The sequence below is a fragment of the Arvicola amphibius genome, chromosome 11 (assembly GCF_903992535.2).
Source record: "Arvicola amphibius chromosome 11, mArvAmp1.2, whole genome shotgun sequence".
Taxonomy (NCBI): Eukaryota; Metazoa; Chordata; class Mammalia; order Rodentia; family Cricetidae; genus Arvicola; species Arvicola amphibius.
Window position 1 is genome coordinate 41,117,405 of NC_052057.2, and position 20,531 is coordinate 41,137,935.

At 45.7% G+C, this 20,531-nt stretch overlaps 2 protein-coding genes across 5 annotated transcripts in view; one reads left to right on the forward strand and one right to left on the reverse strand.

Moving 5' to 3' along the window:
* The window catches only part of Mfn1 (mitofusin 1), a 40,866-nt gene extending 37,816 nt beyond the window's left edge, over positions 1-3,050 (forward strand). For all 3 annotated transcript variants that reach the window (XM_038347659.1, XM_038347658.1, XM_038347660.1), the window contains exons 17-18: positions 510-644; positions 2,460-3,050. In XM_038347659.1, the coding sequence (XP_038203587.1) occupies positions 510-644; positions 2,460-2,538 (214 nt within the window). In that variant the 3' untranslated portion in view covers positions 2,539-3,050. The remainder of the gene's footprint in view (positions 1-509; positions 645-2,459) is intronic.
* An 824-nt stretch (positions 3,051-3,874) lies between these two features.
* Gnb4 (G protein subunit beta 4) overlaps positions 3,875-20,531 on the reverse strand; it is a 45,413-nt gene continuing 28,756 nt past the window's right edge. Inside the window, exons 7-10 of one of the 2 annotated variants that reach the window (XM_038347534.2) lie at positions 20,423-20,489; positions 20,130-20,331; positions 13,106-13,322; positions 3,875-10,295 (exon numbers count right to left, since the gene is read on the reverse strand). In XM_038347534.2, coding sequence (XP_038203462.1) covers positions 10,189-10,295; positions 13,106-13,322; positions 20,130-20,331; positions 20,423-20,489 — 593 coding nt within the window. In that variant the 3' untranslated portion in view covers positions 3,875-10,188. The remainder of the gene's footprint in view (positions 10,296-13,105; positions 13,323-20,129; positions 20,332-20,422; positions 20,490-20,531) is intronic. The other variant, XM_038347535.1, reaches the window with a different exon arrangement.

The following is a 20,531-nucleotide window of genomic DNA, read 5'->3' on the forward strand; positions in this document are numbered from 1 at the left end:
GCAGCCGAAGCCAAGTCCTGTGAGCATGTTGTCTTCAGGCAAAATAAAGGAGCCTGCAGTTGCCCTAAACTTTCAAGTGTCGTGCTGGCCTTCTGGCTTAGCTAGTATTGAAGTTTTCCTCTTTAAGTGAGCATGGTGGTGCACACCTTTAGTCCCTGCACTCCAGAGGCAGAGAGAGGCAGGCAGGTGGATCTGAGTTCCAGGACAGCCAGGACTATATTCAAAACAAAACCAAGCTGGGCGGTGGTGGCGCACGCCTTTAATCCCAGCACTCGGGAGCCAGAGGCAGGCGGATCTCTGAGTTCGAGGCCGGCCTGGTCTACAAGAGCTAGTTCCAGGACAGGTCTAGAAACTACAGGGAAACCCTGTCTCGAAAAACCAAAAAAAACAAAAAAAACAAAAAACAAAAAAAAACAAAAACAAACCCTGTCTCAAAAACAAAACTAAGTTTTTCTTATTAATATGTATTTGTTTCAGAAAACATATATATATGTATATTTATTTTTTAGAGAAATGGCTACCACTTTTGCTAGACTGTGCCAACAAGTTGATGTTACCCAAAAACATTTGGAAGAAGAAATTGCTAAATTATCCAAAGAAATAGATCAGCTGGAGAAAATACAAAACAACTCGAAGCTCTTAAGGTAAACTTTTTCCCTCTCAATAACATGAATATCTAATTTCATCTCACATCGAAAAAGGAATTATATGAAGTCACTAATGACTTTGTATTAGAACTTTTAAATTCTTTCTTTGTTGCTTTAAATTAAGAGTTCATGTTTGGGGCTGGAGAGATGGCACAGCAAGAATACTTGATACTTTCCCAGGGAACCCTACTTGGTTGCCAGCACCCACATGGAGTTCATAAAACTGAAGACTGTATACAGGAAAGGTTATCCAGCAGCCACCTATAACTCTAGTTCCAAGAGATTCTGTGCCTTCTGACGTTTTTCAGCACCAGTCAAGCAAGTGCAAGTACATACATGTAGGCCAACACACATAAATCTTTTTAAAAAGACAGTAACTGTCCATGGTTAGTCCCTCCTGCTCTGAAATTTCAGTGAAAGCCAGTTGCAGCAGGAATCCATCTGAGCCAAAGGAAATTTCCTGGACTTCAACTTCTACTCTCTGTTAGGCTAGGATAATTCTCTTTCAGAAGTTCAGTTATTTAAAATGACAGTGGGGCATTGTGTCAGCACTGTCAAGGTCCACCTGGGCTACTGGAGACTTTACTCAAAAAAAAAAAAAAAAAAAAAAAAACCAAACAAACAAATAAAACCAAAAACATAGCTTCTGTTCTTTCTGAGGACTGAGGACACTTGCTTTGAAGCAATAAATATACAAGTGTCCTGACAAATTGGACTTGTGCTTTGTTATGATTTATTATGGATCTTTTGGGAGACAGTAGAGGAAGTGTCACCATCAGGTCTAACATGGCAGTTGTTTCCACTCCCTTGCCAGCATGTCTGGGCGGATTGTCGTGCACCACCTGAGCACTCTGCTGCTTCAGGGATCACACAGCATATAGCTCTGCATCAAAGAACAGCCTTATGGCTAGTGTTTGCAGATTGGAGGATGGTCCTCGTGGCCTGAGTTTGGGGTGCATATGTAATTAGTCAGATGAAAATGTCAGCGCCCATGTTTGTCGTCGCCTTTGTGAGGATGCAGTGCAGCACAGTGCTCATTCTGTTTTCAGAAGCTGTAGCATTCTCACCCCAGGCCCGTTTCCAGCCTAGACAGTAGGCTGCAGCCCAGCCTAGGTGTGGAGTGTCTGTGAGCCCCGAGTGTGTCAAGTGCACTCTGATGTTCACAGTGCAGTCCTCTTGGAAGTCAGTCTAGCCTAGGAGCGCGTGGTGGGTTAGGATCACAGCTGTACCAGCTTAGGCTCAGCCATCCTGTCTAGTGTCTCAGGAGTGTCGCCTGAAGAAATATATTCACCAGCATATGTAAATTTCACTTCTGTGACCTCAGCCACATGTGCAGAGAGAGCAAAACAACTCCTTCTCTCCAAATAGAGTCCCTTCTTTGTGAGTACATGCCCTAGCATGGTATGCGAATATGCTGCGTAGATCTGTATCTGGCAGTTCAATCAGGGCTTCCTCTCAGACAGTTTATTACATCAAGTATAGTTCTGATGTGTTCCTTGCCATCTTCTTTGCATGTAGCGTGCGAGTCATTCAGTACTTTACACTTTACAGTTATGACTGATGTAAGATGTGACTCCTGTTTAAGCTCTCTGTTAGGCTGTTTTGATACTGAAGTCCACACCTTCTGTCTTATTATCGCTCTAGACTCTGAGGTGTTCACTGTGAGCATGGCAGGAGCCGCGTGGTAACAATCATGTGTGAGTTTCAATAAGGATGGGCCCAGCTGATTAGAGGGCTGTTTCTCAGTTTGGATAGAATGCATTTTTCTCATTGACTGTTAGGATAATTAGGTGTATTTATTGTCTTAACTAGAAATAAAGCCGTTCAACTTGAAAGTGAGCTGGAGAATTTTTCGAAGCAATTTCTGCACTCAAGCAATGAAGAATCTTAACAAAGGCTGCTGTGCTGATCACATTGGAGGAAGCGGACTTGGAAGAAGGGGAGAACTATTTTTATGAAATGACCTCAGTATGAATTACTACTCTGAGTACTGATGCCTTGCAGAGGCTGTGGTAATGACCTGTCTTGGGGGAGGGCACACTTTTTGAAGTGTCGCAATAACATCATTAGCTGTAGATTAAAGACTGAACTGTTGGATTAAATGGATTCCTTTAGAATCAGTGGAACCAGCTGTGCAGCCTCTGAGGGGTCCTGCGTCCTGCGACTCTTAACCAGGGCTTTCTGTCTTTGATTCTGAGGAACTGCTTCCTGGCATCCAGGAGTTTGAGATCTTTCCATCTTCCTTCACTAGTTCTTGATGCCTTTAATGGGAATACGGAATTGTTTTATCAGATGATTTGTTCACACCAGGGAGTGTGGGCTGCTCCTGGGTTTCGCCCTCACAGCAAGGATTTAACCATTACCACACAGTTTTATCCTCATTAAAACTCATGTGAAATCAAAGGAGGGCCTGTCATTATAGTCACACATGAAGTATCTGGCTCTGGTCTTCTGCTCTGCTCTGTCTCTAACATTTCCAGCCTTGAGTCCAACAAGGAGAGGTCTTCTGCCTAAACGTGAGGTGGACGGTCAGAAGGGACGGCTAGCATGGGGCACAGGAGGTGTATGTGGCGTTTGGTGACATGACTGACAAATGGATCCTTGGGAGGAGTCTCACTGACACACTGGCTTGTCCCCACTAGCTTTGTGTAGATGGAGCGGCGGGTGTGTCCTGCCACCCGGCTAGCTTTACCCAAAATAATTACATGGAAACTGTATTCTTTAAAACACTGCCTGGCCCATTAGTTTCAGCCTCTTATTGGCTAATTCTCACATCTTCCTTTAACCCATATTTAGTAATCTGTGTAGCACCACGAGGGGTGGCTTACCAGGAGAGATCTTAACCTGCATCCATCATGGAGAGGAGAGCTATGGTGACTGATTGACTTCCCTTCTTCCCAGCATTCTGTTCTGTTTACTCCGCCAACCTAATTTTCTGTCCTATCAAAGGGGCCAAGGCAGTTTCTTTATTAACCAATGAAAGTAACACATAAACAGATAACCCTCCTCCATCAGCTTTGACTTTAATTACATGAATTTCCTTGGGCCCCATTAAAAATTATCACTCTTATCCGGCAATGGTGGCATCCCAGCACTCAGGAGGTAGAAACAGGTGGATCTCAGTGAGTTTGAGGCGAGCCTGGTCTACAAAGTGAGTTCCAGGACAGCCAGGACTACTATACAAAGAAACCATCTTGAAAAAAACAAAACAAAAACAACCACAAAAATCGCTGTTAGTGAAATGTTTATGGTTCAGGTATTATGTGTGCCTCTGTTAGAGGCTGGTTGACAGTGTCTATGGAAATACTTTTAAGTGGCAAGGAAGATTGCTTCTCTGACCCGACTATGAAAATAAAGTGCTAACCTATGAGTATTTTCTAGATGCCAGCTGTGCCATCCAGGGGACAGTGCACTCCATTGGGTTGTCCTTGAATTCACAGAGATCCACCTCCTAAGTGATGGGATTAAAAGTGTGTGTGTACCATAGGTCCATCTCTTATTTTAAAAATTTTAAAGAGTGTTACAATATTTTATACCATTATTTAGATCATCGAAAAGTTTCAGAATTACTAATGCTTTAGGAAAATTGGGTTTGGGACTGCACTATTCAAATTTAAACACACATCACTACATTTTGCTTTTATTGCTGATATTTCCACCCCCCAAATGGTAACCAAGTGGGATAAGGTGAAAATTACATGATAAGTTACAAAGTTACACCGAGTACTTTAACTTCTGGCCACATAATTAGCATGCTTCAGTGTAGTTCTCTGGGTTTGATCAGTGGGTTATCAACATTACTTTGAAACTTGTAAGTGCAGGTTCTCAAGCTCAACACAGAGTTGTAGAATCATATCAAGTTTGGAGTCTGCAGCAAGCTTAAAGAAGCCCTGCAGGTGGTCTCAGTGTACTCTGAAGTCTGGGAACAAGTGTTCATAGTTCAGAATGCTTTACATCACTAAATAAGAGTGCAGTTCCCAGCTGAAGTCGTGGCTGTTGAGAAAAGAGCCAGCTCTTCTACCAGACTAGAGTGCGCCTGTGGCTGGGCTCATGCACCACACAGAATGTAGCTGACTGTTACTGCTCGGTTACTGCACACACCTGATGACTTACTGTGTATGTTTGTTTACAGTTTTATAAACTTTATATGATCTTTAACTTTTTACAAAACATTTTTATAAGTATGCAAGCTTGCAAGATGAAAATAAACCTGTTTGCCGTCAGTTGGTAAATGCAGCATTTATCCGTTAGTGACTTCATGATAGTCCTGTAAGCCTGTCACACCCGAGGCCGCGGCTACTGCACCACTGTCATCTAGTTCCTCTGGCCAGGCTCAGGGAGATCCCGTTTGAGAGGTTTCCATGGTAGGCACGCAGCCTGTAAGAACCAAGCCAGCAGAACTCCCTAAACAGGCAGAATACAAACCTCCTCTGTTGGTGGTGTTTTCGACAAAGGGTTTCTCTGTGTAGCCCTGGCCGTCCTGGAACTTGATCTGTAGACCAGACTGGTCTCAAACTCAGAAATCTACCTGTTGGAATTAAAGGCGTGTGTCATGCCTGACTCTAATGTTTTATGTTTGTCTTGGTAACTAATTCAAACTCTTTCATTAATCTTAAAATTGTAATGAGATATAAACATTGAATAGATTTTTTTTTTCAATTTAAAAAATGGAACTAAACTACCCCAAGTGAGCTACAGGGGAAGCATGAATGTTGTTTCTTTTGAGACAGGGTCTTACATGTAGTCTAAGCTGGCCTCAAACTTGGGATCTTCCTGTGTCTGTCTCCCAACTACTAGAATTACAGACCTGCTCTTATGCTCCACAATGAAGGAACGACCTATCTGTGGATGAGAAATTGGTGGCTTTAATAATAAACTAAAAGCTAGCTTTGGGTCAGTGACACACAGTCTCTCCCTTACTTCCTTTCTTATTAAACAACAACAAAAACAGCATTTAAACAAAGGAAGTAGAGTTAACTATGGAAGTGCTGAACCTGAATTAGTTCTGGGACTTAATTTTAAAAATCTCACTAAAGTTTGACTTAAACATGGCACAATGAAAGAGTGAAGAGCACTTTATTGAGTACAGCGTATAGTACAGCTCGCCACAACAGCAGTTCACAGGCCACTGTTGTAGCGCAGCACTGTTGGGTCCTCTGCTTGTATGGGAAAGCTTTAGACATGGCTGACACTCAGTCAGCTGGCTTCCTGTGTTGAAAATATTTGAGGACATTTCCAAGGTGCCTTATAGAAAAATTCTCAAATCTGCTTCAAGACACATTTATGCTATCATTGTTCCAGTGAGACGATGCAGATGTTCAAAGAGAAGCCTCTTCGAGGAAAAAATGATAGGTTAGAGCACCGTTGTATAAAGACAGAAGGGCCTGGACAACCTGCAGCTGTACCACTTAAGTTAACAGACTATGCTATGGAAGATTTTGTTGGATGCAGTTCATACAGTTGAAAAAGTTTTTTCCTCATAATGCTACATTATTACACCTGTTTTACAAAATTAGCCATTGGGTTTAAGAAAAAAACTCTTAAAACTATAAACATGTAAAATATTTCCTAAATACAAGATGTTCCATCTGCCGGTGGCTAACAGTGCTGACTCAGACAGCCCATGAGCACCTGTTGTAAGCAGTGACCAGCAGAAGTGAGCCTGCTGTGCGCCTCGTGTTCCACAGGATCAGTTTAAGATCATCTTTGTAAAACCAGCGCTTTCCACAGTGGCCAGAGAACACACACAGTACAAGCCAGGTCTGATCTGCAGTCTAAAGGGATGTTCTGTATTTAAATGATGGCAGGGTCCATCTGGGGTCTGCTTATTCAGTTTTTCTAGGCTAGTTAATACAAGAACGTGCATTATGATTCAAAATCCAAGACGTTCATGCCCACTTAATTTCCCTGAATAGTTTCACTTCTAAAACAAAGTCTTAGCTTTACTCTAAACCTAAGTCTTCAATGGGATTGGAGAGTACTTTCAACAATAGAATGGTCATTTTTATGGTTTTTTTTTTTTAAAGATAGGGTTTCTTTTTCTTTAAAGGGGGATTTATTTTAAATTGCGTTTGTGTGTGCAGGGGCCTGAGAAGGCCAGAAGAGGGCTTTGGGTTCCTTGAAGTTAGAGGCAGTTGTTAGCCACCTGAACTGGGAACTATACTCATGTTCTCTATGAGAAGAGCCATCTCTCCAGTCCCTGGGGGTAAATAAGGTTTCCATCTGATAGCCCTGGCTGACTGGCCTCAACTCTCAGTGGTCCCTTTGTGTTCCTTCACATGCAACCCTCCAGATGAAGGGTTAAAGGACTGCACTAGGTCACGTCATAGATTCTCAGAAACACAGCATCATTCAGCTTGCCAGGTCTGAATTAAAATGACAGCCACTGACTGGACTTGAACTTGAAGGACCAGAGCCCAACGCTCACTGCTCTTAGGAATTTGGAATTCAACACAGTATATGTGTATCACAATGAAGTCTCAGCTAGTTAGGGACCTGGACTATTACATGGAGCACAGCTGCCAAAAATGAACTTGTTCATCTCCGGGTAGAGCCGTTGTTGCCAAACAGCACTCTGGGACACTCACTCAACTACAGGGCGGTGTTTTAGAAAAGATCATGTGCCTTTACAACACTCTTGGGGAAGAGATGCTTGTGGACTCAGAGGCCAAGACAGGAGCCACAGCAAAATGTTAAAAATCTTGCCCGTTTCAACGACGACTTTTGTTTGATGTTTTGCATGCTAAGCATCAACCTGCTAAGGCACATTATATAGGCTAATTTTGGGAAGTCTCAGGCAAGCCAGTGTATTTAGCCACAGCAAACTGCAGAGAAACCCTAAAGGTACCCACCAGTAGAAAGCAGCTTGGCTAAGGTCACTACTGTGCCAAACATGGGCACTGTGTGTAGTGAGCCATATGTTCATCATGGTTACTCTCCAGCTACATTGTAAGGGAAATCTTTAAATTCTGTTCTACACAAGCTTTTAATATGAAAGCACACCCCCTTTTTTTTAACATAGATTTATGTGTACAAATGTTTTGTCTTGTGCCCAAGGGAGTCATATTCCCTGAGACGAGTTACAGGTGGTTGTGAGCTGCCACATGGTTGCTGGGAATTGAACCCAGGTTCTCTGTAAGAGTAACAAGTGCTCTTATCTGCTTAGCCAACTCTCCTGCCCTGAATTCCATTTTAAAATATTTAGGGCCATAGAATTCTTCAGTATGACTTTTGACTGACACCAAGCTAAGGACTGAACCCAGGGCCCTGTGCTTCAAGCACTTTACCACAGATTAAATCCTTTAGCCCCGTTTTAAAATACATATTAGAAATGCTGTTTTGAACAGAGTTTTGGGTGAGTTCTGAGTTACACAGCAGTCTTGGAAACACACCCTTTTGGGGAAATGATTGTGATCCTCTAATGTGCCTCAACTCTGGCTTGGGTGGGGCAGGCTGCATGTGCAGCCCAGAGGGAGAGCGCCTTCTGGGCAGCACGTGCAAGGAGGGCTAGAGTCCAGCCCAGCACTGTCTTTTTTATTCTTCCCTTTTAAGTAAATTGTGCCCTATTTCAGAGAGCTATGCTTCATAAAGTAAACCCTCTATTTCACAAATAGGCAAGAGCAAAGGGGTCCCAGAGTAAGGACTGAGGTACACAGTCACAGCTGCCATTGATGGTCCGTTTCTCTTCAATACTGTATCTCAGTTCCCCTCCCTGCTGTCGGAAGCAAAGGAAGCCCTGAGCTAATGTGCGCTGTGACGCGGGTGCTGCTGCTTCAGACGTGCGGGAGAATGGCTTGAGTATGGGTGTTCCGGGCTGTGTGTGTCCACCACAGCACGCCCACCCAGATTAGCTAACCCTGTCTCCTGTATGTTCATCTGTCTGCAGCAGCACCATGTAACAAACTCATTTCCTGGGGGCTGCAGTTTCTTCCATGGCCCCAGCTCTCCTGTGTCTGTCGGCTGTTCATTCCCATTCTGCCCCACTCAGGTCCAACCCTGGAGCTGTGTGGGAGGAGGCTCTGTCCACTGTAATACGTGAAGGGCAACTGACCTTAATAAAGCTGATGCAGATTTCATCACAGCAGACACATACACGGGCACAGTCACAGTATAAGGATGAAAACTCCAGAGTTTGGAAGTGTTAAAGTTAGTTACAGATAATCAACTTTAACAAACTATTAAATAGCAACATAAGTGTTACTGAGTTTCAATGTTTTGTATACATCCAGGTAACCCATGAAGGCAGCACCCAGCAAGAGGTTAACAGTCTGCTATTGTCAGTCACTTAAATTTGTAGGAGGAAACAAGAGGAGAGGCAGGACAGCCCAGTGACAGACAGAGCAACTGGACAGCCTGCTGTGAGCGGACCCTCTGAAACAATGCTTCAGGCTCGAGGGGCCAGCTCTGGACACTCAGCTGCAAGCCACGTAGGAACAGGTCTGTTGTGCTCTGAAGGAATTACTGCACGGCAGCAGAACGCTTGCTTCCATCTGAAAAGCCAGGGGTGCAGAGTGATTCCTTCTGCAGCACCACCCAAACAGAAGAGCAAAAGTGTAAGGGTGCAGATAATTTATACCAATTCAGATCTTACATTACACAAAATTCATAAAGCCATCTTATATATGTTAGTGCCAGTTGAGTGGATGAATTTACATTTCTCAAAAATGTTAAAGGTGAGCAACTGTTTCCTACCCATTACAGAGCATACTGGACAGGAGTCTTCAGAAGCAGGGGCAAGTCAGGTTTTTGTCACACTTCTGAAATACTAGTACATTCTACAAACTTGGTTTCAGAATGTGAAATTAACAGCAAGATCTAAAGTTTCAAAGGGCTCAGCCTTTTAGAATACCAAAAGTTAACATACATGCCAATGTCTACTGGTTATAATAAATTGTAATGACATTTCAGTGTGCCCCCCTATGTCGGTGATATTTTTACCTCCTGGCCTTCACATCACCTGTCCCCTCAAGTGACTCAAAAGGAGCACTTACTTAGATCCCTAGCATGGCAAAGAATGCATGAACAGCCACTGGCTCCGGCTCTGCTAATCAGGAGGCCATCGTGACTCAACTGCAACGTCAGAGCCCAAGGGGACTCCTTCAGACAGCACATATATCTACAATATCACTTCTGCCCATTACGGGTCCTGGCTCTTCCATGACAATACTTTAAAAACGTGATGTTTCTCATATATACAGAGTTCAAGGGGAGTCCCTAACAAAATGCAAACACAACGGTCACCTGCTAGAGTGTGCATTCTAATCTACAGAAAAAGGACCAGCACAAGCAGGAATCTGTCGGGCTTAATGTCAACACAACTGCTTAATACCCAGGCCCTTCGCCCTCAGCAAGGGACCTTAGTAGTCTGGATTGTCTCTGACCACCATTTGGCTGTACTTTATTCAAAGACGCTTTCTTTCGTATGTAGTCATCTCAATAGAAAAATCTTCATCCGCAAACAGAAGGTAGAGTGTCTTCTTACAGCTGCGGGCTGTAGCATGGATCTCCAGAGAGCCACTGCGGAACAGAACCTAGGGCACCGTTAATTCCAGACTCTAAGAAAACTGTCCCAGGAGCCGGTGGCCACAGCCATGCCATCGTCAGTCACGCCTAAGCAGCTGACGCGGTTGTCGTGACCAGCAAGGACACCTACAAAGAAAGGTCAACACAGTTAAAACCGGAGTTTCAGAACCGCCAAAGCTGTGCATCACAGTGCAGATGGTGATTAGAAAACGAACAGGCATCCTGGGGACACAGCCGTCAGGGCAAGTCAGGCACAGTACCATACACCGTGGGTTACGTGAATTTTTTTTTTTTAGCATGAAAACACATCAATTTGTGCTTCCGATTTTTGAAAAGTCATTATCTTAAAAAGGTGGGGGGAGAAACTGAGAACAGGGGTCTCATGCAGTCCAGACTGATCCTGAATTTGTGACCCAGCCAAAGATAATCTTAAGATCCCAATCCTCCTTCATCTACCTCCCAAGTGCTGGGATAACAAGCATGTGCCATTGTACCCAGGAGTTTTATAACTTTTCTGCCTAGGAAAACATGTAAAAACAAATCCCACATCTCCAGTAAGTTCATGATATTCCAATTCTGCTACTGAGCTGTGCTACTTTCAATAAAAACACATTTTTAAATGGAAGTTCTATACAGTGTACTTTTCCAACAAGAACAAGACTTCCATCTTATTCCCCAAATAGACCCAAACTATTCATTTCATTCTTTCTGTTCATCACCAAACACAAACTGGTTTTAACCTGATGAAGACATCGAGCTCATTACGTTCTGTTCACTGCAGTGACCTGAGACTCACCCATCCCCACCCCCCCTTTTTTTTTTACTGCACAGGACAAAATGAACAATTCTTAAGATCTGAGTGACAATGCAAATATCCAAATGAAAGCGAGAATGTCCTCTCATTATCTTATGTCAAAGAATGCGTGAACAATCGCTGGCTCCCTCAGGGCCGCCTCACCTATCAGGCCTCCTATTCACGAAGCCATCAGGGACTCAGGTTCAAATGCAATGTCAGAGCCACCATCTCTCTTTAAAACATATTTTCATTCTCAGAAGTGTATCCTGTTTAAGTATTCCCTGTAGCGTTTCCAGTCTGGCGGTGTATGGATGGCAACTTTACCACCATGGTGTTGGAATACCAAGTAAGAAGAAAGCACAGAGGTGGCCTCTCCAGTCACCCGGAAAGGACAGGGAAGAGAAGGGCTCCCAAGTCTTTAAAGTGAGACACTGTACTAAGCCAGCCATGAAGACAGCGATCAGCAAAGCAAACCAGGAACTCAGCATGTTAGAAATGAGTTGACGGATACTAGCAGTTTGAGGTTAACAGCCAAATACAGAATTCTTCATATATGGAGTCGCTGGCATTGGGCAACATGTTATTTACAAAAATCTACAAGGTACAAACTCTGAACTCTCTGATTTGTTAACTGACTTCAGAAGATAATTCCTGTGAGATCAGAGAGCATGGGTGAGGTTCTAAAGGTGGGGAGTGAGCAACAGGGGCACAAGACAGCAACGGAGCTGTAAGCTACAAGGTCTACAGTAGTGGAGATGGAGATCCCTGGGACTAAGTGGGGGCAAGTGTGTCAAAACAGAACTGCACTAGCAAGTGGACAATAAGGGGTGACACCTTCCCATTTGCTTGTCTATGATGCCAGTCACATGACCAATGCCAGCTTAAGACTAGGGAATCAGCCACTAACCTCTCTCCTGACTGGGAGAAAGAAACGGTTGATTGGTGAGGATGGAGATTGGAATTGACTTGTTAAACTGTGATCCCAGCTTTCCTCTTGAGGCAGACGGTGGGGAGCACAGGGGAGAGTTTCAGGGGACAGGGATGTGTGGAAAAAGAGAAAATTGGCAGTAACACAGGCGTGCTATTTCAAGTTTTTTTCTGAGATGAGGGTCTTGATGTGTTGCCCAGGCTGACCTCAAACTTGTGATCCTCCTGTGTGTCTCCTGAGTGTTAGGATTACAAGTGTACACCACTGCACCCAACCAGTTTATCTTGGGGTGCAGAAAATAAGTTTGTTGTGCTATAGTAACAAAGTACACACAGCCATATGTGTATACGGAGTATACATACATATATACATACATACATACACACATACACACACACACCATATATTTGTTTGTTTGGTTGGTTGGTTGGTTGGTTGGTTTTCCGAGACAGGGTTTTTCTTAGCTGTCCTGGAACTTGCTCTTGTAGACCAGACTAACCTTGAACTCACAGAGATCCACCTGCATCTGCCTCCCCGAGTGCTGGGATTAAAGGCATGTACCACCATCGCCCAGCTTCTGGAGTATAATTTTAAATTATTTCAGTTAACATTACAAATTACTCCATTTAATCCCAGTTCCAGTATGGTTGCTATGTTGGCTTTTAATGGGAGGGCTCCTGTTGAGGCCTGGAAGACGGTCTGCCTATATCCTCAGGGTCAGTCTCAAGAGCATGAGCCACTGCAGAAACCATGCTTCCTGTCAGGTTAGAGAGCAATGGTTTAGCCCCCAAGTGACAGCTTAGCAGGGTAGGATGGCGGCATTCACCAGCAACCCCAGCCCTTGGAAGGCTGAGGGAGGGTAACATTGAGCTCAAGGCCAGCCTGGGCTTTATAGTGACTTCCAAGCATAAGGATTTGTCTCAGAATAATAAATAAAGAAACCAACCAGGATGTAAGAAAAAGAAAACTGATTTGTGCAAGAAGGCACCAATTTATATTTACTGCTCCTGACCCCTAATTTACCATTCTAGGACCTAATATCATTCTTCCATAGGGTAAGTGTTCCTCCAGCTACCATCAAAGGTAATGAAGATACCAAGGAGAGTCGCCCAGCGGCTGCTCTGTCAGCTCCTGGATGCCCAGCCGGCCTCCGTGTCTGTGGGAGCCTCTCAGGCTTCCTGAAACAGAACCTGCCTCGGCCACACCACTGACCTGCCCGGCCTCCTTTCAGCGCGTCCCACACGCTGCAGTTGAAGTCGTCATAGCCGGCTAGCAGAAGGCGCCCGCTCTTGGAGAAAGCCACAGAGGTGATCCCGCAGATGATGTTGTCATGAGAATACAGCAGCAGCTCTTGGTCTGCCCGGAGGTCAAAGAGCCGGCAGGTGGCATCATCAGAGCCCGTGGCAAAGGCATAGCCACTTGGGAAGAACTAAAAAGAAACAAAAACCACTGTAAAAACAACGGAGGCCGAGAGGCCGGCGTTGGAGGTGTGAGGTTGGTCTACACTGTAACCGATGCACGCGGAGACCATGGAGACAGAGACTGGGGACGGGAGGCGGGGCAGGCTTAGAGTCTAATTTTGCTTCTTTCCATTTCAGTGACTGCTGAGAAGCTTGTTTCTTTTTATGTGAGCCAGTGTCCCACCATGTAGCCCAGGCTGGCCCAGAGCACACAACACTCCTGCTTCAGCCTCCTAAGTGCTGGGCTACAAAGGTGTGAGCTACCACACCTGGCCTAATACATACGTAGTTTTAATATTCTGGGCTTTCGTTTTAGTTGAAGATTTAGGCTGGATAGCATATGCAAAGTGCACGGGCCATTCATTGCTCAGCACACAGTATTAATAACGCCGCCTGTGGTCCTTCGCCTGTCTGATCCATACATTTCAGCCCAGTGGTACTGGGTGCCTGTCATTGTCAGGAACAGTGTGTTGCACTAGGACAGCAGGCACGGACTGCATGTTCACACAGCATTAGCACAGTGACCTTCCAGGACCAGGGGCTGCCAGGATGCCTAAGAGGAGGTTCCTGCACGCAAACCAAAACTGATCGTAAGTCAAGTATTACTATGTACAGGATGTCTGTTTAAATATTCCAGAATTCTACTATGAAAAATAAATTGGAAAGATTTTAGAACATACAGAACACTGCGCTGGGAGACGGCTCAGGAGATAAGGCACTTGTGTGCCTGAGAAGACCACACTGGGGCTGCTAATGAATGCTGCCCTCGTGCCTTGCTATGGAGCCCAGCTCCCAGGTAAATGCTGGCCGAGTGTGGAGGCCTGCCTGTACCTCAGCATTTGGGTGGCAGAGAAGGGATCCCTAACCAAGCTAACTAGCTGGACTAGTATAGGTCTACTGGTTCAGCTGAGAGACCCTGCCTCTGAATAAGGTGAAGAGGGCACCCAACGTCAGCCGCTGGCCTACACAACACCTGCACACACACATTACAGACATTACACATGCAGGAAGACAGAAAACAGACAACTTCCCCCTCCACTGGTGATGGAGGGGTACAGATCCAGGCATGCCTGGCACCCGAGTAGCGTTTCCTGCTGCAGCCCTGGTCAGTGCTCCTTTCCACATGTGCCTACTCAAAGCACTTCCAGCTCCTGGGAACTGCTTTCTCATGACGGTTTTGTTTTCTGCAGTTGAGCTACTGACACTGATTTCTTAGTGTGTAGAAACAAAATGTCTGTACATTGGTTTTATTTGCTCAAACGTGACTCTGCAGTGTGTGAAGGCTTCATGGAGTCAGGTTTGTTTAGGCTTCACTTATATTTCTTTGTGTTTTTGAGATAGGATTTCCTCTATCCCATGCTGACCTTAAATCACTGAGTAGCTGAGGATGGCCTTGAACTTCTGATCCTCCTGCTCCTACCTCTTGAGTGCTGAGATTCCAGGCATGTGCCACCACACCCTGCTTTCTTTCCTTCTTCACACGTTTGTACGGGAGCCCACAGGATGACGCCAGAAGTCATCAGGCGTTTTTCTCGGTCATTCTCTAGTTCCTCTTTTGGTCGCTGTTTAGATGGGTTCTCTCCGGTCTCTGCTCCCCAGTGCTGGGACTGACAACAGGCGGTCCTCCCAGGCCAGCCTTCTCACCTGAGTTCTGTGGAGCAGTCAGGCCTCATATGCGCAGTGAATACCAGCCGAGCATCTCCCCAGCTTCCTTCATTACTCCTAATCAACAGTGCATAATCGTTTTGGTTCTTTTAATTTCATATATTAAGCTTATCAATCTGGGGTCTATTTAATAAAGAGCCTTTAATAAAGTAGTCCTCTAACTTAATTTTCTTCATTCTTAAGCAGTTGTCCAGCTGTTAATTAGTTTTCCTATTGATCTACTATATCATCCACTAAATTCCGGGCAACAACCTTGTGTTCTTTTTCTGTGGAGGGGATCAGCCCTGGTCCTCATATATGCTGAACAAGTGCTCAACTACTGAACTACACTACTAGGTTTTAAAATAATATTAACATTTAATAACTAATAATTTAGTATTATTATAAACCTACCCTTAGGTTTTAAAATAGATAAGTTGTTTGAGGGCTATAGTTGCTTCAATTAAATGTATTATACAAATACGTTGTAATTATATTCTTTCAGCTTCTTGGCGTATCTTTTTCTGTTCTCAGATCTGACTACAGAGTTGGAAGTTTGAGAAAGATTTATATAGTGGGGCAGTGTTATTTCCAGCTGTTATTAAGCACAGGGGGACAGTCCCTGACTGTTTCACCAAGAATCCCACAGCACTGTCCTGCTGGGCAGCAGCTTGACGAGGGTCACAGGTTCCTGGAAATGGTGGCGGCTGCTCTTGGGGAACACGGCTTCTCCATTCCAAACAGGAAATGCTTTCCTCATAGATTCCTGAAGATTCCAGGACCCGGGACCATAAGGTCTTCCTTCCTCCCACCATGCGCCTCGTGGTTTGGTTCCTTGAAGTTCAAAGCCTTCTCTAACCTCCTCCCTCTGCTGGTGTTCCTGGCTGCTTCCTTCTCTATCCTCATCTCTCCAGGCCACTCTTTTTTTTTGTTGTTTTGTTTTCGTTGCTGCTGCTGTTTGTTTGACTTTTGGTTTCTGAGACAGGGTTTCTCTGTGTAGCACTGGCTGTCCCAGAACTCACTCTGTGGCCCAGGCTGGCCTCAAATCTGCAGCAATTCTCCTGTGCTGGGACCATGGCATGGTCTTTGTCCTAAGGCCTAGCCTATTTATACAATATTTTTCTCCCAACTATTTCATTTCAAAAGGGGCCTCAGTGTTTACTAACAACTCAACAAAGATGGCACTTCGTGTCTCATCCCACAAACAATGCAAACAACATAAGTCTCGCTGTTGTAGGGGCTGGGAGAGAGCACTTGCTCTGCATGCCTGAGCACATGAGGGCGTGGAGCTTGAATCCCCAGCTCCTGTGTGACAAGTTGGGCATGCTGAGTGTGTCCATAACCCCAGCACGGTGGGCGTGGCTGTGTCCATAACCCCAGCACGGTGGGCGTGGCTGAGTGTGCCTGTAACCCCAGCACTGTGGACAGGCAGATGATTCTGAGACATTGCTGACGAGCCAGCTCAGCCAGGAAGGCAAGCTTCCAGGTGAGTGAGACTTGTTTTAAATAGTAAGGTGGCTGGTTACAGAAGGACAGCTGATTTTGTTTGCGCCTCTGATTGTGTACACACAGGTCTCTACACCCATACTCATGCACATGTATCTACCACACATCACTTGCACACAAAATTGAAAATAATAAACAAATGAACTTTTACCAAGCCCGAAAGAAGAAACAAACAACAAAAATGAGCACCTGCCTAGCATTTCTTTTTTCTTTTTTTTTTTCTTTTTTTTTCTTTTTTTTTTGGTTTTTTCGAGACAGGGTTTCCCTGTAGTTTCTAGAGCCTGTCCTGGAACTAGCTCTTGTAGACCAGGCTGGCCTCGAACTCACAGAGATCCGCCTGCCTCTGCCTCCCGAGTGCTGGGATTAAAGGGGTGCACCACCACCGCCGGCCCTGCCTAGCATTTCTGTTGGCCTGCATTCAACACTCAGCAGCACGCAGACACACACACCCCGGGGTGGGGGCTGGGACAGAGAAGGGGGAGCCCCACACATTTCAACAGATCAAGTGTTGGATAAAATTCAACATTTGTTCCTGATGTTTCAAACTGACAGCACTTGCTGCTCTTGCAGGTGACCAGGGGTCAGTGCCCAGCGCCCACATCAAGCGGTTTACAGTCCACTCTAACACCACCTCTGGGGGCTCCATAGTCGATGCCTTCTTCTGGCCTTCAAGGGCACCTGCTCATGCAGGTGCACACAAGCGCGCGTGCACACACACACACACACACACACACACAGTACATTTTTTAAAAAAACCTTTGGTAATTTTGACTATAAGAGGACACACTCAGCCTTGTAAAAGTGACCCATGATGGCTGGGTCAGGTGTGTCTTCCCTGGGATGCTGTCAGTATAAACAGGCTGACCTGAAAGTGGGGAACCAAGCACTTGCTCTCTCGGACTCTCTACTGCTCAGGTTCTGTCCACTCGACAAAAACCAGAGTCGTTTGGGAAGAGGGAACCTTAGCTGAGATGCCTCTGTCTCCATCAGATTGGCCTGTAGACAAGCCTATGAGGTAGGCAAGCCTATGAGGTAGGCAAGCCTATGAGGTAGGCAAGCCTATGAGGCATTTTTGATGAACGACTGATGTGGGAGAGCCCAGTCCACAGTGCTCTGTACCATCCCTGGGCAGGTAATCCTGGGCTATAAAAACCAAGCCGATTAATCCATAGGGAGCAAGCAGAACCAGCATTTCTCAGTCTGTGCCTCAGCTCCTGCCTCCAGTTCCTATCTAGAGTTCCTGCCCTGTCTGCCCTCAGTGATGGACTGTCACCTAAAGCATAAGCTGAAATAAACTCTCCTCTCCAAGTTTCTGCTAGTTAGGGAAGGACCGAGCAGATGCCGTAACAGGCTGCTCACTCTGCTCTCAGAGACCAGGCCTCAATTCCAGTTTCCTGAGACTGAACAAGCGGTTTTATAGGGAAAGCCAAGAACAAAGGACAATCAATACTCAACACCCCCAACAGCCAGGAGGAGGCCTGGTACAAGCAGTCCCAGGCCAGACCAGGCCTGAGCCAGCCCCCACAGCAGCTCAAGGTCAGGGTCTGCCCCCCAATGGAAAACTGTAGGCCTGACTAACCTGGCTAGCCCTAGCCAATGAAGACGTACTAATATGATTTCCACTTGCTTAAGTCAATCATATCTAAAATGACCTAGCTTCCTTAGACACTCCCCTCAGTACGGCTTAAAAGACGCTCCCGCCTCATTCTTGGGGTAGCTGCCATCTTGCCCTTGAATAGGATGGTTAGACCCAGCAGGCTGGAATAATGATAAAGTCTGTTGGTGGTCTTTGGGGGTCCTGACTCTGGGTACAGCAGCTAGTGCTTTATCATGGCAATAGAAAGCGAACTAGACAGTCGTAATCTGCAGAACCACACGAAAATGACTTTTAGAGTGGGAATGACAGACACACTGCAAAGTATCGTCTTAATTAGAATTGACAAGCATGGTTTCTCTAGAATGCCTCACGTTTACGGCCTCTGGCATCTGAACTGTACAGGGACACTTAGCAAACTCAAAGTGGTGACCCACATTCTTCTGAACCCCGCTCCCCGCCATCATTAGTAGTCATTTGTACTGCCACTCGGCATCATTTTCATGTTTCTCAAAAGTCCAAGACTGCCATCCCCTCTATCTCCAGCAACCTTGCATCTGCTTAGCGCGCCTGTGGTTATCTGACCGTTTTTTTTTTCTTAAAAATATGAAGCCTGGCGGTGGTGGCGCACGCCTTTAATCCCAGCACTCGGAAGGCAGAGGCAGGCGGATCTCTGAGTTTGAGGCCAGCCTGGTCTACAAGAGCTAGTTCCAGGACAGGCTCCAAAGCCACAGAGAAACCCTGTCTTGAAAAACCAAAAAAAAAAAAAAAAAAAAAAAAAAAAAAAAAAAAAAAAAAAAAAAAAAAAAAAAAAAAAAAAAAAGAAGTAGCAGGACTGGGGAGACGGCTCAGTTACTGAAGTGCTTGCTGCACAAGCAAGAGAACCTGAATTCAACCCCCAGCGTGCGTGTAAAAGGGGGTGCACATCTGTAAGGCCAGCACTGGAGGGCTCGGGAGACAGGCGGGTAACCAGAACGAAAACAAACTAGCCTGGCTTGATTAGCTCCAGGTTCAGCGTGAGATGCTTTCCAAAACTAAGGTGTAGACGGCGGGCACAGTGGCTCACACCTGGAATTCCAGCACCTGGGAGGAAGAGGCAGGAGGATCTCTGTGTCTGAAACCAGCCACAGTCTACACAGTGAGTTCCAAGCCAGCCAGGACTAGCGAGACCCCGTATCACGAAAGAAGGGGGAAATACAAACAAGGAGTTATCAGATGTCCACTGCTGGCCTCCGTCGCACGTGCACACATGTACATAGGCACACACACAAACAGTTTCTGGGCTTCTAACACATGATCCATTTAGTCTTCACACTGTTTTCTGATAAAACCTGTTAGGAAGGCTGGGGTGTGAGGCTCGCTGACACTATGCAGCTTGGCCGGTTTCAAAGCTGGTACCCGGCAGAACTGGCACCTCCCTGATTTGGCTATCTCTCTGCAGCAGCACCCCTTCCTGAACACTGTGCCCTGTGTAGCTCCCCTCGACACCAAATGGCTTCTCATTGAAACACCGAAACACACTGAATCCCTGAGGCTGCCTGCTCACTGACAAAAACCTGTCCCTACTCATTCTGGAAATAAAGCTTGTATCTTGTCTAAAAATAATAAGCACTCAGATTTGTGGATGAAATGTTAAAAATCAAAACCTACTGAGGATTTGGTGTTGTGAGAGCACACTGGATTGTAAGAATCCATGAAAGCAATCTGTTATAATGGTGTCATGTCCAGCACTTAGACACAGTGCAGTTTTGAGAGGTAGAGGCAGCAGGATCAGGGGGATCTGGAGTAGGGGGTTTCATCAGGATCTCACAATAGTACTTCCCTGCCGTTTGGAGACTCTGGGATGCTGATGAACAGGAACCATGCAGATGTTGCATTTCCCATAATGCTTTCACAGTATTTTTAGGGTCTTCCCCAGTGCTGGGCCCATTCTGCCGTAGGTTATAGGCTGTATGAGCCTCGTAGTCTGGGCTACACAACTCTGTCCCCAAAGCAAACCAACAGAACAAAAAGCCAAGCGTGCTTCACTTACGCTGACAGCGTTGATGTCCGAGATGTGTCCTGAGAAAGACTGTCTACACATGCCGTCTCGGACATCCCACAGCTTTGAAGACGCGTCACAAGCACCGGAAACAAAGGTCTTCAAGTCAGGACTCAGTGAGAGACTCATCACGTCACCCGAGTGTCCTGCGAAGGTCGTAGTCTGCTGCCCCGTCTCGATGTCCCACAGAGCACTGTGAGGAAACGCAAGGGCAGACACACATGACCGCATCCCGCCCCAGGGTCTGTGCCCACGAAGACAGGCTTCTTTGGGAAGGAACTCACCAAGTTGTGTCTCCTGAGCTGGTGATGATCTGTCCGTCGTCTAGGAATCGACAGCAGGACAGGTAGCCTGCAGTGGAGAGCAGAAGTGTCAGGCCATCGATCCGGTGAC